General features: G+C 31.5%; 2 protein-coding genes across 9 annotated transcripts in view; both read left to right on the top strand.

Moving 5' to 3' along the window:
* okr (DNA repair and recombination protein RAD54-like okr) overlaps positions 1 to 9,655 on the top strand; it is a 32,776-nt gene extending 23,121 nt beyond the window's left edge. For both annotated transcript variants that reach the window (XM_075372884.1, XM_075372883.1), the window contains 2 exons: positions 2,846 to 3,009; positions 8,775 to 9,655. In XM_075372884.1, coding sequence (XP_075228999.1) covers positions 2,846 to 3,009; positions 8,775 to 9,033 — 423 coding nt within the window. In that variant the 3' untranslated portion in view covers positions 9,034 to 9,655. The remainder of the gene's footprint in view (positions 1 to 2,845; positions 3,010 to 8,774) is intronic.
* A 10,515-nt stretch (positions 9,656 to 20,170) lies between these two features.
* LOC142329422 (uncharacterized) overlaps positions 20,171 to 26,532 on the top strand; it is a 50,796-nt gene continuing 44,434 nt past the window's right edge. For 4 of the 7 annotated variants that reach the window (XM_075374037.1, XM_075374036.1, XM_075374025.1 and 1 more), the window contains exon 1: positions 20,171 to 20,449. In XM_075374037.1, the coding sequence (XP_075230152.1) occupies positions 20,364 to 20,449 (86 nt within the window). In that variant the 5' untranslated portion in view covers positions 20,171 to 20,363. Of the gene's footprint in view, positions 20,450 to 20,893; positions 21,049 to 21,530; positions 21,692 to 22,878; positions 22,974 to 26,532 lie in introns of those variants that run through there. The other 3 variants (XM_075374027.1, XM_075374031.1, XM_075374026.1) reach the window with 3 other exon arrangements.

Raw genomic sequence — 26,532 nt, 5'->3', positions numbered from 1 at the left:
GTTGTTTTTCATCACTGAATCTAATAAAATATAATTAATTTACATCAAAAAATAAAATTTATTGTGAGCTTTTAACTTTTATATCTAGTCAAACTATTTTATTTAAAACTTTGAATTTATGAAGTAGGAATAATTTTTTATGCAGTAAAGTGTTCTATTTATATAGAAATTTCAGGTTTGAGTAATATAAGTTAATTCTTTGAAATTTTAGATAGATAGTTTGTTTATATGTAATGAATCCCTTTTAAATAACCAAACTACATTCAGATAAAATAAACTAGGAACTGCAACAAAATGGGAGGGGAGAGTTTTGACCTTATACCTTATTGAATCAATAGGGCCTATTTTTAGACTTTTCCACTACTATTAACAACTGAACATCATTCTAAACTAATGTGATTATTCATCATATTTCTTTTCTATACTACATTATTAACAGTCTACCCGTGTAAAAAATTGCAATTTCAATTAAGACAGAAAAGCTTTTTCTTGATGGACAAAAAAAATCTGAAAATTGTTAATTATATGTTAAGTGGAGGTACAGTAAAACAGTTTTGTCATGCGTTTCAGTTTTTGACTGATATATTAACTTCAAGATGCCTTTGATATAAAAAAATTTATATTCAGTCTGCACCTGATGCAACTTCTTCTGCCTTTGTGAGTGGAGAATCTTCCATAATGATGGCAGTTTTGTGTAAATTATTTATATAAACCTAACTTTCATTGTCCATAATAATCCTAGGATGAAATTTGAATTTTTTGTCATTTTTTTGGAGCTCTACCCATATAAACTACCCTTTGTTTCTGATTGAGTGTTATGAGCCAAAAAACAGATTTAGCAGAAAATAAATGCATATTTAAGTATTTAGGGATTTTCTTTAGGCTTCATATTGATTCTAACCATGTTGTACTTGGTTCAATTATCATTCTTTGTGTGTGAGTTACTGTATGTTCTGTTCATTTTTTGGTATTTTGTTGGTGATTGGCCACTTTCTGTGATAATTGTGTTTAACTGGCATCCTACTATACTTGAAATAGTCATGCTTCTCAGAATTTTTACTGAATAATGTTATTTAAAATCGTGACAAATTTTTTGGAAATTTTGTTAGGCGATTACCAAACTTCGTATAAAATTTACTTGATGTAAGAATGTTCATTAAATATATCGATCATCTTACTGATACTATAGTCATACATAACATAAACATACACAATATATATTCTTTTAGACTAATTTTGGAGTAATGGCTTTCAATATTCCTTGCAGATTTGACTCATTAAATTGAACATGACAATAGTCAATACATAAAGATTCTATGTTCATTAATCTTAGATCAAAAAACATTTATCTGCTAATTTTTTTTTTCTGGTGGTAGGACTGAAATGTTTTTTCAGGATATATTCCTGTATGTAACAACTCTGAAAAAAGCTTGTCAAAGATGAAGACAATATTTTTTTTTTCAATTCTGATTTCTGATCATGGATGGAATTTATTCCTGTGGCCAGTTGAGGATTAGGAATATTACAGTTATAATACTTACAAACTGAACAGAAAATGTGGCCCATGTCTGTCACGCAGTCTTTAATGGAAAACAGGGTAACCACGTGTTATAACCCACCTTACTTTCTAGTCTCAGCATTCTTTTCTTACAAAAAATTATAATGGTTAAAGTAATCATGACTTAGACATACTTAGTAATTTCAGAGAGCAAACAGTAGCTGGTTTACATCTTGTATCAACAACTTTCTTTTTAGTAAGTTTCAGATTTCCTCAGTCACCAATTCACTACAGGCCCTTTTTGGGTCTTCTTAATTTTCAAGTACAACTTTATTCTTCATCTTAATTAGATCTCTGATTTCTGATTGATTAAATAATAATTGTTTTTATTATTTCTCTAACTCCTTTTTTTTTGTACTGAACCAAATATTTTCATTATTTGAATTTGTGTGCCGTATATTAGTACTGGTGTGTAGTTTTATACCATTTGAGTTTGATGTCTGTCATTAAAATGTTGAAATTAATATTCTATTTAATCCACTCATTTGTTCCCTGATCTTAGACTAGGAAAATTAAATCCACTAACCAGTATATATATGTGTTATTAATAACAGCACTTACTTAAACTGTCTATTCTTTAAAAAATTTATTCTTGTAATTGTGACCTTATTTCTGATTACTTTCTCTTAACAGAGTATTATGATTTTTACTGCGAGTTTTAGGCAGGCTTTTTTGCGTCATCTTTTAAAACTTTAAAGATAGATTAAATTTGATTTTCTTTTTTTCTTATCAGTACAAGGTCATTATCAAAAGCCAACGTGGAGAATTTTTTATTCACATGTTTATACATTGGCTTTAGTTTCAATTGAAAGATATAACAGCCGTAAACTATTAAACATTTTGTTGAAGAATACAAAATTTAAATCCAATGATGTGTAGGCAGAAAAAAAATTATGTTAAGTAATTATGCTACATTTAATATTCTATTGTATAATGTTCAACATAATACTGTGTTTATAGTTTGTTATTATTAAATTATTAATTGAAATAATTAAAGTTAGGTAAACAAAAATTATTTTTTTTTATTAAAGAAGTTATATATTATTATTATTATTAAAATAAATTTTGTCATTTAATTAGTCATATTCATGTACTCGACATCATCAACATAAAAAATAACAAGTAAATCACTTCAAATCGTAGTTAAAGATATTCGTTGTATATAAATATAAGTATTTTGTTAATAATTTCTAACTCTGTATTATATATTTAGCAGATAGCAATTATTAAATTTTCAGTATGTATTGGTATTACATATATACTAATGTTAGGAAATTATTTTTTTAGACTGGCAGCATAGAAGAGAAAATGCTTCAGCGTCAGGCCCATAAAAAAGCTCTGAGTTCAACTGTTGTTGATTGTGAAGAGGAAGTAGCTAGGCATTTTACTATGTCTGAGTTACGAAACCTTTTTAGCCTCGAAGAGAATACAGTTAGTGATACCCACGACAAGTAAGTTTTTCTAATCATACAATAATATGTTCACTTATAATGCTGAAACAAAAGATTGAAATTGTGGTTTTGTTCTAATTTCAGAATAATAACAATAATATCTCTGTACTTCAAGCCTTATAAATTTTACAAAAAAATTAATTTTTAGGAAAGTTAAAACAGTTATCCAAAGCCGATAATTTTTTTTATTTTACCAGTAGTTTTTTTTGTAACGAGTTTGTTGTTAATAGTAATTTATGTTATATATTTCAAAGATAATATGTAAAAAAAGGATATTTTTTCATTACTCACACAAGTGAGCTCCCATATTAATATAAAATTAGTTCCTTTTTATATAACTCACTTTGAGCTTGGTTGCACGATTGTAAATACTTTATAATTAACTGTTTAATATTTTAGTTGTCTAGAAAAGTCAGTTTACTTGCGCTGCCCTATTACTTTTTATATTTGAGAATATTCTGAGAATTTTCTATGGTTTCATCAAATGCGTACATTTTTAAGTAAAAATTGACTATTTGTTTTAAATATATATTCCTTTATTAATATATGTACTGTTTGTTATTGTAAAAGAAAATATATTAAAAAAATACATTTTTTTTGTAAATTATAGTGTAATCATTAAATAATTAACTATATAGCTAAGAAATTAAAAGGTTTATATTAAATCCATGTTATTGTGTACTTGTAGAAAGCTAATTTACAATTAGTATTTGATTTTTGTTTCTTTGATTATCATTAGTTGATAAGAATGTAATGTGAAAAGACATTCTGAGGATAAACTATGTTGATTTTAATTTGTGTTTGTATTCTTTGTTTTTGGTCAGTAACATCATATCATTAAAACTTAATTGAATTATTTTTTAACTCTTGAATTTTTCAAATTCTGATTCATAATGAAAAGCTTGATATATCCTAAATACTGATAAATAAATAGTTTTTACAATTTAATACTGTGCATTCCACTTAATTGGGCCACTGTTTAATCGGAATACCAGTTAAGTGGGACAACTTTAAAAAAAAAACTGAAAAAAATTGTCAAATTAATGATTTACTTTGCTTTTACAAGGCAATGCGCCGGTTAATTAATCCAAATTTTTTAGGCAGAGATTATTTGGAATCATAATAAGTTTGTTGCCAGTGAGATGAAGACAGTAGAATGTCGAGAGAGAATGATAAGAATGGTCTTAACAAATGACACATGAGCTGTGACAGGTCAGTCATCATGATCTGCCATCAGCTAAGAAACATGCATTTTTTATTTTGTCTGTATTGTATTCATTGTCACCATTTTACTGAAAGAGTGAAGTAGCTTTTATCATTTGACTTTATTGAATCGCATTTAGTGCACAGGCTGTTTTCATATTATTTTGTAGTGCGTTGTGGAGCAAGCAGGACTGTGCATTAATTTCCATCTTATAAACATTAGATATTTTTATGTATTTGTTACTGTAATTATGAATATGCCGCAAAAGGATCTGATATTAGTTGAAAAAGTTTCTTTACAAAAAAAAAAAAGAAAAAAGTCGATGGCAGCTGACAGAGGTTACTGGAGTCCAAAAATCAACAATTGCATGTCTGCTACAAAATACGAGAAGAGTGGACTTTAAAAGAAGGAGAGCCAGGACATCTCAGAAATGAAAGCAGTCACTTAAGGATCTAGAAGTTGAAGCACTTAATGAGTGGTTTTCAGTCTTAACAGGATAAGATGTACGAGTCATTAGTCTAATGCTTCAAAGTAAAGCAGAATTAGCTCAAAAATTAAATCACAATGAATTTAAAGCTATGGATGGATGCCTCCCCCATTGGATATACAGGCATAACATTAAATTTAAAAGAATGCTCGGCAAAAACTGTCTGAATTTCTTGAAAAATATTCAACAGATGACATTTATGCCAACAAAACCAGGCTTTTTATAGAGCTACGCCAGATAGGATTACAAACATGCAATACTTTTGAGATCAAAATAAAGATTAGTTCAGTATTGTGTTGCACAAATATGTCCAGAAAAGACTTAGTTATAGGAAAATTAGCAAAACCATGCCGCTTCAAAGGACTTTATCAACAAAAATTAAATTGACAGATTACCAGTTAAGTATTTTTCTAATAAAAACGTGTGGATGACAAGCGCAATTTTTACAGATTTGTTTACGAAATGGGATACCAAATTAAAAAGAAATTCACGGAACATTCTTCTGTTCATTGATAACTGTTCACCGCATCCAAATTTAAACTGTTTATGAAACATTCAATTGGAGTTTCTTCCACCAAATACAGTGAGTTTGATATAACCACTTGACATATATATATCGTAAAGAATTTAAAATCTGTATCATGGAAGATTAGTTAGGCACATTCTTAAGAAACTGAAACAAATATTTTTTCATCGCAGTCAATGGCCAGAGAAATCAGTGCAAAAATTAAAATTCTGCTATCTATCCAGTTTTCTGCTGAGAGTTAGTAACAAATAAGCAGCAGTACAATTAATAACTGCTTTGTGAACTGTGGTTTTAAGTTCTCCGATTCTGAAATGCCAGATGAACCTGTAGTAAAAGATTAACCTGTGGAGTTGCAATTTGTTACAAATAATGACAAGTTTTCTCGTATTGATGAAATCCTTGATTGTTACAAAGAAGAAGAGAAATTTGGGGACACAGTAATTGAACAGATTAAATCCAAAAATGAAGATACACCAATTGTTGAAGAGAGTGATGATGATGACTACATTGAACCCAAGTTGGAGAAGGTAATAATTATCCAAGAGACTAAGAAATTCATCGGTGAGTTGCAAGATGAAAACAAGGGTAGTCCATTACACGCGCTAGATGACTGTGCTGATTTTGTTGATAATCATTTAAAAATATAAGACAGTTAAAATTGGATGGCTTTCAGAAAAATTCAGTAGCATACAATTAGATTTTTTATTGTATAGAGTAATTCCAGTCGCGGAGTAATTCATTGGTTATGTAAACTGCATACATTAAGTAATTGCCGGATAACCAAGTATTGTTAAGCACTTCCTTTATTTACATTGAATTAATCATTACGTTATATTACAATAGTTTCATACTAATAGTTTTTTAGTTGAGTTCACACTTTTAAATATGTATTAAATATGCTGTGTAGCTAGAACATATAGAACTTAGTAGTGTTACTTCTTCAACATTTTAAAGGAAAGTGTTTCAAATACATACAATTAATAATCGTAACAGTAATTAAAACCAGTGGTTCATTAACAAATAAGAAAAAAGAAGATGAAAGGAGATGTTTACATTTAAGCAAGAGGACAAAGAAAACAATTGACTGTTATAATTTTATAAATTTCAATAGCCTAACTATTTCTCTCTTCTTTATATGTAAATGTACATAAAAAGAAGATCTTAGCAAATCATATTTGTCTACATGGCCCGATTAAGCGGAGTGCACTACATTAGCATATTTTAATATCCTTATAAATTTTTGTTCTTCGTATATTACTACATTTATCATAAAGGAAACAGGTAAATTCTGGGAAGAACAGAGTTATTATATATGCATAATATTATTTTACTGAGATTAATCTTTTTAAGATTCATATTACTCCTCTGTACTGTTAAATTATGTTTTAAATTCTATTAATATAAACCACCTGAATATTGCGAGATAAGACATATCTTACTTTAATTTTACCATGAAGGTACTTTTGATAAACATTCCTCCATCATCAATCATGATTAAAATATTTAATTAAACTGCCTATTAAAAATTAAAAATGCTAAAGTAATGAAAATTGCATGTATTTATTATGAGTTCTGTTATCTGTACAGTTTTTTAAGACTCTCTTCCTCAAACACTAATGGTTTATCAGACTTAAATTTTGTTTGTATTTATATATGTAATATTTTTCTAATATATTTAATTTTATGTCATCTTTATTCATTTGTAATATTTTAAAATTTGTGTTAAAATCAGACGTAGAGTGTTTATTGACCATATTATCTAATATGGCAGACCATATATAATTCATTATTTTTTTAATTTCTATAATGTTCAAGAAATTTAGTTTAAAGGATCTATTTGTTTTTCCAACATAAATACCATCACAATCATTATGTTTAATTTTATAAATCGTGCACAGATTGTTTATTTTATTATTTTTTTTTTTTAAGTATATTGTTTTTTGGTTATTAGTTTTGTATGCTGATTTAAATATTTTGTTATTGTTAGTTTTAGTAACGTTTTCAATGACATTATTAGTGTATAAATTCTTTATGTACATGTTTTCACTTCTTTGTCATATTATGTATTGGTTGTAAGGTACTTATTTTATCCAAAATTTTGTTAAAGGTATTACTATTATAAGAAATATATCTCAATAAAAGTATTTTGAATTTAATAACAAATATTATATTAAAAAAAATACCTTTTCTACAGGATTTTCACTATCAACAATTATGTCAGAAATATATTTATAGGATTTTGAGAGTAAATTACTGCTTGGCATCACTCACACACATATTGTTTTAATATGAACATGTACTTTGATATTCTCTTTATATGTAACCCGGTAATAAACAATGAACATGTAATAATACTAAACAAATTAAATTCGTATAATGAAAATTTAAATTCACATTTGAAATAGATAATAATAAAAAGTTAAATTATTTAGAAGTCAGTAATGAAATAAACAAGGACAACCAAATTGAAATGTCAGTTTATAAAAAAACCTACATCTAGTAATATAACAATTCATAAAAAAATCAAATCACCCTGTCATAAAATTAACACATACAAATATGATTAATCAACCGATCAAATATACACATTATAACAAAGAAAAGTAAGCATAAAAGTATAAATAATGAAATAAACATAAAACATGTAGCGGCTGAAAATGGATATGATACTTTAATTAATATTTATAAAAAACAACTATCAAAACAAAATAGCAGCAACCTACAACCAATACATAATAATACACAAACAAATGAAAGCATACGCATAAATTATTTACTCGCTAATAATATCATTAAAAATATTACTAAAACTTACAAAAAAGAAAAAATATTTAAACCAGCATACAAACTTAATAACCACATAATAAAATATTTAAAAAATAAAAATAATAATAATAAAATAAACAATATGTGTAGAATTTACAAAATTAAACTTAATGATTGTGATGGTATTTATATAGGAAAAACAAACAGATCCTTTAAAACTAGATTTCTTGAACATTATAGAAATTTAAAAAAATAATGAATTAGATTTATCTAATATGGCAGACCATCTAATAAACAATAAACATTCTATTTCTGATTTTAACACACATTTTAAAATATTAGAAATGAATAAAGATTTAAAATTAAATATATTAAAATACTATTACATATGTAAATATAAACAAGATTTCAATTTTATAAACCATCAGACAGTGTTTGAGGGAGGCAGTCTTAAAAAAACTGCAATAGATAACAGCTCATATAATAAATTAATAGACAATTTTCATTATTTTACTATTTTTAATGTGTAGTTTAATTAAATATTTCAGTCATGACTGAGGTTAGAGAAATATTTATCGAAAGTACTTCCATGGTAAAATTTAGGTAAGATATGTCTTATCAATATTCTGTGATAGGTGGTTTATATTAATAGAATTAAAAAAATAAATTATAATATTGTGTATTACAGATTATATACTTTGTTTGGTTTATTGTCATGCTTTATGCTAATTTTTAATGAAATTTCTTATTTTGTATTAAAAACCGCTTAATTATTATTACAGAATAAAATGTACTCGTTGCGTAAACGGAATACAAGTGAAACAACCTCCACCTGATAGTGACTGCACTAATGATTACTCTTGTTGGCACCATTGCAGAGATAAAAGATGGTTAGTTGATCCGGTACTTAAACAATGTTGGAGTGCTGGTATATCATTTGTTTTTTACCAACATTCACAAAAGACTATAGAAGACTGCAAAAATGAAGAAAAAGACTCTGATAAAGATAAATTGGAAACAGTTGATGAATGTACTGAATAATAATCTTAGTTATTTAATAGCGACTTTCATATATCAGGTTTAATAGGTTATAAAATTGATGTATTGTTTGTCAGGAAAAATATGAATTTTTTCAATGATGAAAGGATCATGGAAAACCTTCATCACAGGTCATGAAATACAAAATTAATAAAAAAAAATATATATATATAAGGGAAGTGGTCAAAAATCTACATTTTAAAAACATAAAAATAATAATAAATAAATGTAATAATGGTAAAGAAAATAAATGATTATATGTTTGTAAAGATCTACATTAATCGATACTACTGACATTATTGTTTGTTTATTTGGTTGAACCATTAAGTTTTATCATTTGTTTAACACTGTCCAGTTCAACAGTATTTATTTCAGTTAATTTTTTTTTTAAGTCCATATTGTTTCTAAGTGTACTTTCAATTTGATTACTTAAATTTTAAAAATTAGCCGTTCATAATCATTTTATCCCTACTGTAGGACAGAAATTGAAAGCATTAGAATCTACAGATAAAAGTGAACCTATAAAACATATATATGACAATTTAGGTGTTGATGTCATAATTACATAAATTGTAACAAAATATTGTATTGTATCAAATTAATATAATAAAGTGAATATACTGTAGTTTTTGTTTTTTAATTTGTACTTATTAATAACCTTTACAATTTTCATCATATTTTAAAATGTATTTTCAGATTAACAAGCTAATTATACCTGGTTCCAAGCTGACTTATTATGAGGATGTCTACTATATTATTTATGTTCATTAAAATAAATGGATGAAATAACTCAAGTTTTTTTATTATTTTTTTTAATTCTCATCAACAGAATAACGCAGGTATCGTAAAATATTTTATAATTGGGTTGATAATTATTTAAAATGCCCCTTTCTCATAGATTAAAGTAGTATCTTATAAAATTAGTTCTGTTATCTGGTTTGACAGAAATGGATCACTTATAACAACAGTTACTTTCGTTTGCTAAATGGCAGAGAAAGAATCTGGTATTTAAAACTTTCCAAATTTTAAACATCAATTCACAGTGAACACAATTTTGTTTTAGAATGTATTAAGTTACAAATAAGAAAATAAAATGTTATCATCTTCTGAAAGATGCTTTTTTGTGTAAAAATTTATAATTGAAGTTAAAAATCAGAATGACAGTTCCGTAGTGTAATGTGTCAGACCAGTCATTATAATTTTTTTAATGTCTGTTGGAATAGCATCACACACCAGGCTTGCATATCATTGGTTCTTTTGTAATTTACTTCTGGACTAGAAAACTATCATGTATTTGGCACGTTTACCTGAGAACCACAGTGGAAAAGTTCTATCCTTATTTTAATCGATCCGAATAGAAATTTTTTGAACTGCTAACATAGAATTTCTGATTCTATTCAGTAATAATCATTGGATAAAGAGATAATGATGGCATGCATTCAAAAGTAACTATACATCTGTCATACATTGGTATAACAATATATAACATCGACTTGGAAATGCCCCCCATGAAATGTTTCCTTACCTCAGAAATGTTTCAATTTCCAAAAGTTTTTGCAGTAAATTCACAGATTGCATAGTCATGCTGTCTTGTTGAATTGAAGCATTAATTTTGTCCTCGATTAGCTCTCTCATGAACCAGGGAATGATTTCACAATGAACTGAATTTATTGTTTCTGCAGAATATATTGGGCTGACTATTCTTCTCCTGGAATTGCAATCCATCCCCAATCTTCTGATCATACAGAGGAATTTCATGTATGCATTTTGCATGCACATTGTTGGTAGACCATAAACATGAGTCCTCTGCATGCACATACCTGATAAAAGAAACCATGCCTCATCGGTATATTATCACAATTGTTCGCTGGAGATTGTTGAAACCAATTTGTTCAGTTTTTGGTCAAGGTCGCAGACACAATATTGTTCGAGAAACCACAATTTTGCATTAAACGGACTAGGGATTGTCAACAAATCAGTGAATGGTGTTATAAACAACATAACCCAAGGTAGTTTATTATTACAATTCTGACATGTGTGCGAATGCTGTTACCAGCTGTCATCAGTCTGTTCTCTGTGTGCGTTTGGTGTGTTTGCTTCGGTGCTGTGTACATTGTTCTTTTCTTGTCAATATATCATCGTGTCAAACTCTTTACAAGATTTTAGTTTTCTAAAGACTATTTAATGTTTTACTTTCTGCTCACGACTGTTTCTGCATTGTCGGAAAAGCTAGAATTAGATTATTTTTGTGCTCAGTAAGGCTTATTGTGCTATGTGTTCTCGTACTGTGAGTTAAAATGATATGTCTGAATTCCTGTTTTCTTTTTTATTTTGTGAATATAATAATTATTCTCAGTAAAGTCTTCTCTTCTTGTGTTTCTAGTATAATTATAAATTAAACAAACTTCAAATAATGCTGATGTGCTGTTTTATTTGTTTTTTTTCTTATTCGTAATCACTACCCAATCCAGACCATCAGATCCTCTCGGAACACAATTACAGAATTGAATTTTTTTTCACAGTGTAACCAATAACTTTTGAACCATTTTCACTCTATATGGGATGAGACATCTTATGAACTGCCTTGTAAGTATTTGCATACTAATGTTTTTCAGTTGAGCCCTGTTGGCTCACCCAACCAGTAAACCAGCCCTGGTTTATCATACACAAACCCTCGTCCCGCCTTTTCAAAGTGGTTTATCTAACATGATACGAAGCCTTTTCCTCACACCTTGCAGTGTAGGGTCCTCTGAGCAGATGCCCCTGAGATGGCTATACTCGGACATGGCCACTCTCCCAAACAGTCCATGAGCCTGTGCTACGCCCACTTCCAACACGGTTTTTGTCTGGATCATAGTGAAGCGTGGTGTTTTTGACAAACCATAGTGCTCTAAAAATTGACTGCAGCACCACGTTTTGGATGGCCTCCAGCATTTTCTGGAACATGGAACACAGCAGAGTTCCCCATGCCAGGTAGGCTTATGTTAAAATTGGCAAGATGTAGAGTCGGTATATGAGTATCTTAGTCACCAGCAGAATGGGGTTGGCTTGATTAAGCACTAGGTATAGGGAAGCCCTGTCAGCCTTTGTCCTCTGGGTCACTTATTTTACATGTTCCCCTAAGGTAAGCCATCTATCCAGGATCACTCCCAGATTGAGACAAGAGACAACTTTGAGACAAAAGTTGTCTCAAAGGGTATTTTTTCCCCTGAGATTTCCAGATGTCTGGCCAGAGCGTGTTGCATGTGAATAGCACAGCCACAGATTTTTCCCTGTTGACCCTGATTCTCCACATATCAAGCCATGGCCCCACCAAATCCAGCTGCCGTTGCAGTCTGTAGATCGCGTATCCATATTTCGGGATGTGTAGTAGTAATATGCCGTATCATCGATGTATAAAGCGGTGTTGACGCCTTCCGACAATGGCATATCATTTTTATATGCAGTGTACGGAATCGGCGAAAGGACTTCCCCCTGGAGAACCTCGGTGGTTATCACCCTGGTAGTTGATAAGGATCCCCCAAAGCGTACTGCAAACTGTTCCCAGTAGGTAAGACCTTATTAGCTTGACATGGCGGCCAGGGACCGTCATGTGAGCGAGTTTATATAGTAGGCCGTCATGCCAAACTTTATCGAAGGCCACATCCAAGAAAACGGCCGCGGTCACCGCTTTCTTGTTCAATTTTACGACAAGGCCGTCCACCATTCGAACTAGTTGGAGGGTCCTAGAGTGGCCTTCTCTGAACCCGAACCTCGAGCCTTGATCCCGTCCCCCCACCCTGGGGACTTATCGGGGCTTGTGGCCTTGATAGCCCCGGTCTATTTCGCGGGGGCATCCTCTACCTGAGCGAAGTAGTCCGCGAGGAAAAACAACACCTCGGTTGCATGGTCGTTGTTCTGGCCGGCGGGTTTAGGGTGAACTGTTCCTCCTGTGTGTACGCAAAGACTTCCGACTCGGAATAAGCCAAGAAATCTCGTCGTCCTAACACCGGTGGCGAGGCTTCTTTCCTTCGCGTAGCCGTTTATTCAACCTTAACAGCGAACAGATGTCTGATATCAAGACGAGGTAATCTCTCCAAGATTCTTCGCGATGTTTTGTCAGCAGAACTTTCACCCTGTCCGTTTGTAAAACGCCCCCTTGTCGTCGGAGAACAGGGTCAGGCAAGATCACCTCCTAGTCGGCGCTTTTCCAAGATTGCCTCGGAGATCGTTACGAAGGGTCCATGCGGCCTTCTCCGTAATGCTATAATACAGAGCCTCGTTTACGGACGACGTGACGCGATCGACCGTGTCTCCGATGTGGTCAGGAGTTCTGGATCTACCAGCCTAAAATCCCGTTGGAGACCCTCTTGGAACTTTCTCCAGTTCACTGACCGGATATAGTTGGTGGTGGGTCTCGCCTGGCTCCTACTAGACCCAACTCTAGTAAGACCGGAGAATGGTCCCAACTGAGGTCCTCGATCGTTTCTATTGCGAACGACATTTGAACCGCCCTCAGAATCGTGATGTCGAGCACGTCTGGTCTCGATCGACAATTTGCACTCACGAAGGTGGGCATTTCAGGGCCTGTGACGACTAACCTGCGGGCCCTCGCCTCTTCGCATAGCAACCTGCCATTAGCATTTATTACGTTGCTATTCCAAGACGTATGCTTAGAATTGAGATCGCCCATGACTATGAAGGGACCATTCCAATTTTCCAGTACGGCATCTAGGTCAGCGCCGGGTACAGCTGAGTTCAGCCTGTTATATGCCGAGACCAGTCTGTATACTGTGCCTAGATGCTGCACATGTATACAAGTCTGTTTCATGACATCGGTATGAACCTCGACCCGCATGTGCGTGATTCGACGTGAACTAAAATAGCGGTTCCGCCACTGGCGGGACTTGGTGAAATAGTTCCGAAAGGTCAGTGATTTGTCCGGCTTGAGGTGCGTTTCTGCTAACAGTATCACATCAATTTGTAGGTCATCGGCCAGATGGCATAGCTCCGCCGTTTTGTTTGCAACGGGTCGCGCGTTCCACTGCAGCAGTCGCAAAGTTTTCCTAGCCATATCGGGTGAGTAAGGTCATGAGGCATTCAATCAAGGACTGGAGTAGGGCCCTAATAGATTTCGCCTGTAACAGGCGGGGCAATACAGCCAAAATTTCGGGCAGGACGCCTTTATTGACATTCTCGACAGAAAGTCGTTCCCGGCGCTCTCCTTCGAGGACGCGGCTTCCGGCTTTTTCCCGCCGGCTCAGCTCACATCAAGAGCCGCGCAGCTCTGCATCAAATGTGGTTCCCACCACATTTGATGCAGAGCTGCGCCGTGCGGCAATAGTTCGACGAGTGGCCAAACGTTTGGCATCTGCTGCATTGATGGTGCCCCCTCGTGACACAAATGTTGTCACTGTTATTTTACATTAAAATACTGTCCAGGTCATAGATGTCCCTGCTGGCTGGCATTCTTTAAGTCCCACAAGGCACATAGGGGTCTCCTTATTGTCCCTTCTGGTCAGCTTTTTCATTGACGCCATGTCACAGCCTAGTGAGGAGAGCTCCTCTCCCACTTCTTCACAAGTGGCCCCAAAGGGGATACCCTGGACCACAACTTTAAGCTCCCTCTCCTTAGAGAGCTGGTAACTGTGGAAGGCAATGCCTTTCGACTACAGAAAGCTCTGTATGTTCTGGAAATCGCCTTTGCTACTTAATTGTAGCCTTACTGAGAGCCCGGTTCTCTTTGCAACCTGGCTCCTGTGGACTATAGTGGATATGGCTCTCTCGCCAACGTGGGCCACTCCCTAGGGCAGTCCAACATTATGGGTGGGATTTTCTCCCACTTCTCGACCGGTGTTTGTGAGGGGGTTTCCCCTCCACTGCAACTTTCATGGTGGTGGCTGCTGTTTCCGGACCGCCCTTGGTTGTGGTTGGCTTTGTGGACTCAATGCCTCGTGCTTGGCCCTCTTCCAGGCTCTCAAGGTTAGAAACTCCCCTTTGCCAGAAATTTCTGGGGAGGGTAAACGAAGAGATGGTGGGCGATTAGTCGCCATTAGCCTAAATTAAAAAAAATTTTAATCTAAATTTTAACACTAGTGTAAGTTTAGATTCACAAAAAGAATAAATTAACTAAATTAAAAAATTTTTTTTTTTAAATAATTAAGTGAATAATGGCTTACATTAGCGTAAATTTCTAATACAAGGTGGTGGTTAAAGTCTCTATCAATAAATAACTAAATAAAATTAAGGTAAAAATTTTTTACTTTATACTAATCACTATGTAGGATGTAGGGGGTATACTGAAATGAAACGACTAGCACTAGATAGGGAATCTTGGAGAGCTGCATCAAACCAGTCAAATGACTGAAGACAAAAAAAAAACTAATCACTACTTAATATGTAAAATAGTTTGAAAGTAATAAATTACTTTGTTGTAAGCCTAAAAATAAATTCTACATATTTAACTAATTGTCAGACAGTGGTAAGAAAAAAAAGAACTTATATAAATAAAATAAAAGTAAACTATGCAAAAACTTATCCTCTTTGACCGGAAGGTCAAACAAACTATACAACTATATCACTGGCTAGACTGGGCATCCTAACGGTATGTTGGTGACAATACTAGAACTGTCATTCAAGTACACATACACACAAAACACAGAGCACTAGAAAACATGTTCTTTTACAACCACTGCTAGACAGAGATTGTGTACTCATCATGCTCACAGTAGATGTGTTCACCTAGAAATATTCACTATTCTAAACTAATACCATTCTTAAATGGAGTTCCTGCACACAATGCAGGATTACCAACCTTTGGGAAAAACATTGCTCACAGCAAATGGAATATAATCCATCAACATATTTATGTTTACATAAATGTATAGTTTACTTTTTGAATGCTTTTATAATCCATAAAGGTTATCAATGAATGGTCAGAAATATTTGGAGAAGTATGTAATATATATGTTATTAATAAGCAGATATAATTTAAAACTATCATACAGTTTATTATAGATTCATAACTTTGACATTTGAGTTTTCTTGAAATCTAGAAAGATGCTAATAATGATTCAGTGTTAATTTGATTTGTTCTATCTTCAGCAATACACAAAATAAAAAATAACTGTTATTAAACATGTTATCTAATCTGTTAAAATTTATAATTATTAACAAGAAAATTCCTAAAACAAAATTGAAAGTTTAATACAAACTTATCAATTAATATGAGGGACATTCAATAATTAACAAGACAAATTAATGTAGAGAAAAAAACAATTTACTCTATGACAATGAAACTTACATTATTTTTCTATATAGTCTCCAGAAACATTTAGACTCTTCTCCCGCCTTTCTGTGAGAGTTCTGATTCCTGCAGCATGCAAGTTTTTACCTTGTTTGAACCATTCATGAACCACTTTTTTGACCACTCATTGTTGTCAAACTTCTTGCTGCATAAAAAGTCTTTGGACAGGCCGAAAAAATGAAAATTGGACAGGGTAAAGTCTGGTCTGTAAGGAGGATTTGGTTACACCTCCCAAGCCAGCTTCTCAAGTGTTTCCTCCGTTCTCTGAGTAATGTAGGGGCACACATTGTCATGCAAGAGAATCACACCTTTTGAGAGAGCACCCTGACATTTTTGCCAAATCGCGGATCTTGCTTTCTTGGAATATGTTAGAATAGTACTCACTGTTTATGGTACATTGTTCTTCTAAATAGTCACCAAAAATTGAGCATTGTGAGTCCCACATGACCGTCAATATCACTCTACCGACTGACGCATGAGTTTTGACTTTTTTTTGGTGGGTGTGTCTGATGTTTCCACCCAAGACTTTGCCATTTGGATTCTGTCTCTAAAAAGTCATTACCTTCCACTTCAAACCGTTCTTTGAGCTCAGAACAAATGCGAATCCAGGTGTCTTTATGGGCATGTCAACTGTCTTGGAACCCATCTTGAACAGATTTTGCGATAATTCAGCACATCGTGAATGATTGAATGCACAGTTCCAATGCCAATATTACACAAACTAGCAATTTGGGAAATTTTGACTCACCTGTCTTCATGAATAAAAAAATTTATGCGATTTTACACTGTGGTAGTTGAAACATCAACTGGTCTTCTAGAGCGATGGGAACCAGTCACATTTGTTCTGCGTGAATTAAACTGTTCCACCCACTTATACACGTTACTGAAGTGTAAACACTTTTCACCATACTGTTTCAACATTCTTGAGTAAATTTCTGCCAGTTTCACACCGTCTGATAGCAAAATTCTTATCACTGAACATTGCTCTTTCGACATACTTGCTTCAAGCAAAGCTGACATTCTGAAATCAACAAAAGAGGTTATGCTTAGATTAATTCTGATCAAACAGCTGATTAGATGTGTCCCAACTTGATCCTCAAAAACTTTCATTGTCATTGAATGAACCTTTTTTTTTCTCAACATCAATTTGTCTTGTTAATTACTGAACGTCTCTCATATATAAAGATTTTTGAATCCATGGATTCATTATCATTTATAGAATATTTTATTATCAGATGATGCATTACAATTATTACATCTAAGAATGATAGTTGTAATTTTAATGGCAGTTTAACTTAATTATTTTATAACTAATGATATATCGATAGATTTGAAAAAACTTTTTTATAAACTGCCACGTTTACATTAACCTTGCTATTTTAGGATGTTAATAGGTAACTTTTGTTATTTGTATATATAGAGTGGCGCACAAAATTATCTAACATTTGGTTTCGTTAAAAAATATTTATTTGAATCGCAATACAAAAAAGTAAAATACGTGTTCACTATATGCCTGGAGATTATGTTCTGCTTATCAGTTGTTCAATAACACCACCATCACATCTAGCAACTTCTTCAACACAAACTCCTATGTTGTTAATAACTTGACAACACCTATCCTTGGTTATCTCAATGCATGCCTCAATGATCAGCACTGGCAGTTCATCACTGTGAGAGGATGTTTAGGGAAAATCTTTTCTTTAGAAATCTCCAAAGAAAATAATCATACAGATTCAAATCAGTGCTGTTTGGAGGCCAGTTCTGTCCACAAGCTAACGATTAGGAGATCGGGTTGAAATGACATTTGCATTAAAAGTCTAATGCAAAAAGTGTAAAACAACATTAGCTGTGTGTGGTCTGGCTGCATCCTGCGTGAACTACTCATTTTCAAATTGAAACCCATTTACAAGAAGCTGAGGAACAAAATTATTATGCAGCATGTTTAAATAACGTTCACTATTCATCTGTTCAAAAAATAATGGCCTAATAAGGCCATACTATCAAGTTACGGGGTAATAACCCCGTGAGATAGCAGCTCAAACCGTAATTCTTGGAGCGTGATACACGGCTTCATGAAACACATGTGGATTTTCGGAAGCTCAAAAATGCACATTTTGTTAATTAACAACCCCGTCTAGATGAAAATGTGCCTCATCTGAAAACCAAACATTGTTCAACAATATGTCTTTGTTCACAGCCCGTTCAGTGAATACCATTCTTTTACGTTTGTTGTCAGCCATTAATTTAGGGAACACTTATTTTTTACAGCTACAAATGCAAATCAGTTTTTAAAATTTGTTGCTCAGATCACCTAGAAATCCCAAGTTGTGCTGCTGCTTTTCTTGTTGAATTGCCCGAGTTCCTCAGCAATGCTGCCCTGACAGCTTCAACGTTCTGTGGAAAATGAACATTAGCAGGCCATTTGCACTACTCTCAAATACTAAAATCACTATAAAATTTTTCGTAAAGTCTACGTACTGTTTTAAATGAAAGCAATCACCAAGTTTGAAAATGTGCTCAAAACCATCTTTGTGTAGCATCAACTTTTCATTTCATTAAAAATGTCACTTTTGCCAATATAAAACATTAATAATTATTAGCCAAAACTGGATCATTTCATGCAACACTCAGTAGATTAGTTAAATTGAATCAGTCTTTCCAACTAATATACTCTGAATATCATTTAAAATTTTAGAAGCGTTTTTTGAATTTTGGGAATTCAAAATTGTTTTACATGACAGAACATCTAAATTTTAACCAAAAAGAAGAATAAACAACAAATTTATCAGATAATTGTTAAATAACAGTATAAATTGTGCATGCTCAGTAGTTTTCACTGACCACAAAGAAAAAGGTGGTAAGTAGTTGGAAGGAGGTCAATCAAAGCAGATAAAGTAGTGTTACTTAACCAAATTTATTCTTCTACTCAAAATAATAATGTTTAATTATCAGTAAATTGAACATTATGTTCTCTTAATTCATTTATTGTTTTTTTATTACATAGAAAATGCCTTGCAAAGACTATACATTATTTTTTCAATATTATAAAATTTGTGAATTGAGTGCTTACATCAATAATCAATATTTTTATAGTTATGTTTAGGTTAAATTTACAAAACTTTCTATAATTAAAGTTACAAAATTATTTATGACTGCAGCTGTTGGTAAAATAAACGGAGTACAATTCTAACATATTTTTATTATAACTGTAACCATTTTATTTACATTAATCAGCATGACAAATGATTAGCAGCATTTTGGTAAATCTGGAAACAGAGTTTCACATATTTGTAGTGAGTTTTAAATTTCTACTTTAAAAATAGGTGTTTTGTAACTAAAAATATTTATGTTTGTACCATATAACATAATATATTATATAATACCTTCTGTCTTTAAATTAATTCCAGTTACATTAAAGATATTTGTTGAAATGCTAATGACAGATGATAATGTTTTGGTTTATTTTACAGACAGATTTTGTGTACAGTAAAAATAATATTTCAATTAATAAACTGAATTTAAAACTTTTACAAAACGGGCGGTAATAAACAGCATCATCAAAGCAGTTTATTAACACTACCTAGTGGCACTATCTAGCGAGAAGATATGGAAGTTTTATCGAGGTCAATAGAACAGTAACGTGTTTACCCTTCCTTCGGCTGCCCCACCATAGTTGCTTCGTGGAATTTTATTCGGAACAAACCGAAACGACATCTACTTTCTACGTAATAACCAGCCGAAGTCGCCATCAATTTCATTTGGAGTTGCAACAAGAGCAATTGCGTTCATAGCTTCTTTTGTGTATTTGACTTACCGTTTTGGAATTTTTTTACAACTATTTGCTGTTGTCATCAGATGTAGGACCACTCCTAAAACCGAGAAGGTTTACTTAACAATTAAAATGCGTAGTATTTAATTAATGATAAATTAAATCCATTATATTTTATCTTTATTATATTAAATCCTTAACTAAAACGAAGTGTAAATAAACTTAGTGCTAGCAAAATTCGAGTCGTTGAAAAAATAAGATCATACATGAACCGGAATTATGGCCCTAAAAAGTGAGACCCTTCTTCGTACGCCTCCCTTAGCAGTTGGGGGCTCCTCAAACACTATGAACGATGATAAAACAAGGTGCGGTAAAAAGAAAATAAAGAAAACACATGAATTATTATGGTTTATTAAGGGGTGATCTCTGGGTTAACATTTTAAGATATTTATTTTTAGTATGGTATAGTAATTAGTAATCCATGTTATTTATTTTTTAATTAGAATAATTATTAGATTAAGTAAAAAGCATGCTCATTATATCGAAATATTTTATAAATATTCATTCTATCAGTCGTGCACTTTAAATTAATTACTTGAATGATAGATTTATAATTAAACAATAATTTATTGCATAATGGCGAGGTATGGTATTGATTTCTTTAAACTGTACAATGCCTTGCGAAAAATATGTGAACTATCATTAAATTGCATGTGGTGATGGGTGTGATAATATTAGGATTTTTATGTATCTGTTTATTTTTCAAGTTATGTATCTTATTGCGAAAATCACTTGAAGGCTTTGGTTTACGTGAACTGAAGCTTGTTTGCAATGTCGGCAGCCATTGTTAGTGTGAGTGTACGCGCAAGATCGTCATTAATTCTTGCGTCAGAATTTGAAAAAAAATCTTAATTAGCAATGAAAAAATGAATTTACTTTTTAAAAGAAACTGTTTTTTTACCAGGTAGGAGGATTTATAAAAATGTCATTTCACAATTTTATTACTATTAATATTTTATGTTAATAAAATAATTGTCACACGTGTAACCGAACGTGAATACAATCACTTTTTTTTACGTAATCGGGTCTACGCCATGTTTTCTATTTACTTTTTTGTTTGATAGGCAATTTTTATTTGTTTTTATGAACAGTTTTCTTTCGTTAATAATTCTTTGATAACTGAAATTTAACGGCAGTAGTGCATTTAATGAATGAAAGTTGTGTTCGGTTTTACTCGTTGAAAGAAATAAGAATTTTAAAATAAATGTATTACGGTGCATCTCGTAATAAATTAGAATGAATTGTCAGATAACGCTCATCTTCGTTACCCAAAAAATTTATTAAACAAGAGAAATCAACGACGTGCCTTAGATTTATTTTCAGAAACTGTGGGTTGTAGGTCGCGTGGTGGGGTGAAAATAGAAACTGGTCGAGGAGTGGTGAGGGGAGTGGAGTCGGGAAACGGTGGAGAATGCAACAAAGCGACTGCGTTTGAGATCTCTGTTCATAACGAGACAAGTAAAGCTATAAGCATATATAGTTTTTTGCTTTATTAGCACACTTTTATTCGCAACAGTACAAATGAATGCATCAAGTACAAATAACTGGTAGGTTAATAAGTAAGTTTTTATTAAAATAATACATTAAAAACTACCAAAAGGTATTGAAAGAAAAAATAAAAACTCATTTTATTGTTAACACGTGATGTCATATCCTTGTTGAAACTTATTTTCAAAGCATCGTCATTGTTCTGAGGGGAATTTCAACAGGAGGGGGTGGTACGTCATTCAGCTGGTGTTTCTCCTCCGGTCGTCGGTCCGCGTCTTAAATATTCGTTGGTCCCCTCTTTTACGCGTTATCTTGTTTCCAAGCGACTCAACTTAAAAATTGTGGTCGTGTATGATTTTTACGTGAATTATTTATTACGTCGCAGTTTCACTTGTTCATACTTTGACGGGTTTAACGTTGAATTCCCATTAATAGATAAATATATATTTTTTTTAAATTAAATATCAAACGTTAACATTTTATAATTAATCTCATGGTAACTAATTTTGAATTTTTAATCGAAATAAAAATTTTTTACGTTCTGATGGGACGAAAATAAAACCTTTACCTTTGTTCACTAATCGAATACGACCGATATTATCTGAAGTATCACTAATTTAAAATTAATTACGAATATAAATTTATTGCGCGATAAATCTAGTATTTAAATTTGGGATATCTAATTTTAATTTTTAAGTCTCAGGATTATTTAAAAACATTGAATTACATTAATCGCTTATGTATTTTGGGGCTAACTAATGTCTTAATGGTTATTTTTTTACATATAGAGAGTATAATCAACAAATCTATTTCCATACTACATTAATTTCAGTATTTGCCCGTGAATACGTCTAATAACCGTGTGATATAATGGATTGTTATATGAGTACCTTCCAATTTTCTTTGTTTTACAAATTTTTGAACTTTTTTGAGTTTTTGTTTTGTTGTCTATTTACAAACCGTAAGTTTTCCTGTTTAACACGTTTTTATACTCTGACCCATTCATTGTTTATTTTATACAAACTGAAAATACCAGTAATAAATCTCTTATTTTGTAAATGAAATAGTACCAAAATTTTTTCAAGGTCAGATTATAAATTTGCCGTGTCATCTTTAGAATTGCGTCGATACGCAATTGCGTGTTTGTTTTTATGATTCAGAATGTTCTTGAATAATAATGACGTATTGATAAATAATAATGTAGGAAGGAATGCATTGGCTTTGTCCAAATTTAGTCGATATATATATTTTTTAAACGTTTCCTAAATAAATAAATAATATGGTTTTAATAGCACCTTATAATAATAAATTTGTGCAGTTAAATATTTATATATCTCAAACGTGAGTAACTGTTCACCGCATGCTATAAAATATTTATTTATTTTTTTAATTTGGTTCAACCTTTTTACTTACCAGTTTAGTACATTCATTTTTAATTATATTGAAACCATATTAGTTTGTTTTAAGTTGCCTTGCTTCTTGTTTATTACGTTATATTTTTTAATTTTTGTAATCATGAATTACGATTAACAGAACGTCGGTTTACGTAATTATTGATCTATGAGAATTCATTTTTACTGTTCTGAATTTAAAAAAAAAAAAGAAGATGACTCCATATATCATAACATGTTACCGTAATTGTGTTTGTTCTGTCCGATTTAATTTTTTAACGAAAAATTAATATTAAATATTGTAATTAATATAATGTATATTTCATAACGTGAATAGGCATTCTAGCATTTATTTTTAGAAGTATTTCCCGTTTCTTATATAGGTAACTAAACCGAAATCTTTACAGTAATAATAGAATCTCCTGCCATTTTTCCAGTCTTCCCTTACATTTTTACACATCTCATTAATATTTTTTTATTCTTTGTATTTGTACAGCTAATATCACATTTCAATTACTGATTATATATGAATGTAACAGTTTTTTTTTTTTTTAGACAACCATGTCTAACACTAACATTTGTAAAAAAGAAATGGAAATTTTCAATATGACGAAATCATCTTCATATTTACAAATTGTATACTGTTGTAAAAACGAATTATCCAAATAAAAAATCTTAATGTATTTTTGAATTTCGTAATACTACATTCAAGTCATGTTAAAAATCACTACTGTCGATTCAGCTTAACAGTAAAACTGTTTAAATTGAAATATAAGTATGTAAAAATAAAAATTTGGTTAGATTAATCGAAATCGACTTTTATTTATCATTGGATAAATCTAATTTCTGTGTTATATTAATTACTTTTCGAAAAAGGCTTCAGTTTTGGCTTTATCATTTATAAAGTTCAATACTGCCGGTTTGGTTGTAAAATTGATTGAAAATGGGTTATTTTGAATTATTATTCTGAACGGAAATTTGCTACAGCTTTGTTGGTAAAGTTCAAAGATAATTTAATTTAATCTTTGTTGGCATACAACTGGAATGAGTTGTTTGTTTTTGTAAATTATTATTATTATTTCTTTTTTTACAGTTAAACTGGCCTACAGCTTGGCTACAAGCCAAATTTTTACGCTTTATCGATTGGTTTTGTCCAGTTTCCTACCGGAATTATAAAACAATGCCGTTAATTATATCCCAATAATTAAAGAATTACAATCAGAAGGAAATTTATTTCTATATAAAAAGTAATAATACTTTTTGGGTACATTGTCGTGCAAGTTACAAATAATTATACGTGATACAAATGATTCATACCAATCATTTGATGGGCCATAAAAATAAAATATTTAAAAAAAAATACTTGTCTCTATTTTAACTCTATAGTCCGGATCATGAAATTATTTATCACAGACTTCATTGTTTTGTCACTAGCTTTCTACAGAAAAACTGTGGTCATATAAATATTCCACTTTCAAATTTTGTTTGATTAAAACTTATCATGAATTCAGTGTTCGTTTAAAAGTTATTTTTGGAAAATACTTTATATCAACCGTTTTTGTTTGTTTTTTTTACACTTTCCTAATAACATGTTGTTGTACGCTCAATTTCATTTGGTAGGCGTGTTTTTCTCTCTTCCTGCCTGCCACTTACTATTAGTGTCATTAACTGAAAACCAAAAAGTAACTATTCAAACCTTAAACAGTAACTTAAACAGAATCATGTAAGGTATTATTCCCGCGTACCTTTAAAAATAATGATTTTCGTTCCATATGTTGGGTCCCAACTTAAGAAAAGAAAATGCTTTTAAAGTTAATTTCTATGTTTATCAAAAGGTTTTGTATGACGTTTTAATCATTTTATTTTTATTTTAGTTATTGGTATTTTGTTTACCTATCAGAAATATATAACATATATTTATTTAATCGTTTGATTATTTTGTGTTAGCTGACGCTCGTTTTCGTAGATTTTTTAAAATCGTGTATCATTTGACGTGTTTAATACCACTCTCCATCCTTTTTGTTCTGCGCTAATCTTTTAATCTTGAAATGTTTTCTACGTTTCAATTATTTTGTATATTCCATATAAATTATTTGTCTTCCTCTATATTTTCCTTTTACACATCCCTCTGTTATCAAATTAATTTGACCTGGACATCGTAATATGTTTAAAATCTGTCACAAACGTTTCTCTATAAAATTCAGCTACAGATTTATCCAAAAAAAAATATTTTAATAAGTTTAAATTCCTCTTTCTACCCGTGAAGTTAATATTTTTATTTAATTTGAAGTAATAAAAAAAATATATTTAACGGGTTTGGATAACTAGGTCGTGTTCTTTGGTGTTTGGGTTTCAATTAACCACATGTCCCAGGAATGGTCGGCCTGAGTCTGTCAAAGACTACACTTTTAGCGGTACAGTTACACTTCAGTCGCTAATGGCTTTAATTGTTGATGCGACTACAAATAGAAATATTAAAAAAAAAATTACATGGTTTTCATTACCGTTAAAAAAAAAGTTATACTCTAATAATAATAATTTTATTTGTATAAAATACAAAAATGTAGTATAAACGTATATTTAAATTATAAATATGTACGATTTTTCATTTGTCAAAATAATTTTTATTTAACTCAATAATCGTGTTTTCGAGAAAGAATTTCGATTTTATACTTTAATTATTTATTTCATGGTTGGGATTCAATTAACCACACGTCTCCGGAATGGCCGGTCCGAGTATGGACAAGATCACACCTCATTTACTTATATATATCATCCTCATCTCGTTGTGCGCCGTGGTGGTAGCGGGTTGCTTATTGTTCACTAGTTGAACAGATTGCAACGTATACATTAAGAAAATAAATTAAAAAAAAATTGCTATTTAAATTAAAGGGCTGCGTATTACTTCTTCCTTATTTTTCATTCGTTAATGTCTTATATTTATTTTGAGAATAACTACTACTTTAAAAGATATAATTTAAATTAATTTTCAATTGTCGATACTATCCAGTCAGACCTATGGCGTTCATTCTTGAAGTTCGTTAATTACATCCCAGCGAAAAATTAAATTTTTAATATGAACTTTGAATTTCATTTAAATGAATTGAACGCAGATCGAACAGGATTACACGGCAGCTTTGCAACCCGGGTTTATCTGATAAGCCACTCAGTGTCGTGGGGAACGGGTTGTTCGTACAGCTACCGAAATGCAGCTATTTAAGCAGTGCCGCTTCCATCAAAGCACATAAATTGTAAGAACACAATAAATAATACATAGGTTCACATTTATATAATATGAATACTGTGGCCATTTGATCAAAACTCATATATAACATCCCTGAGGAAAAAATATAGTTAAAAAACAGAACCGATAATCAAAAACTGACTGAATGTAATAATATAATATTAAAAAAAAAAGTTATATAAAGGGATCGCGAAACGAGATAAGTAAACTAAAGGATTGTTTCAAAAAGTCCCCACTGAGCTGCTTTTACCGATCAGGATATCAT

Source organism: Lycorma delicatula, chromosome 8, assembly GCF_047948215.1.
Source record: "Lycorma delicatula isolate Av1 chromosome 8, ASM4794821v1, whole genome shotgun sequence".
In the NCBI taxonomy this organism is placed as follows: Eukaryota; Metazoa; Arthropoda; class Insecta; order Hemiptera; family Fulgoridae; genus Lycorma; species Lycorma delicatula.
Note: the sequence above shows the minus strand (reverse complement) of the source record. Positions and strands in the feature narration are given on the sequence as shown.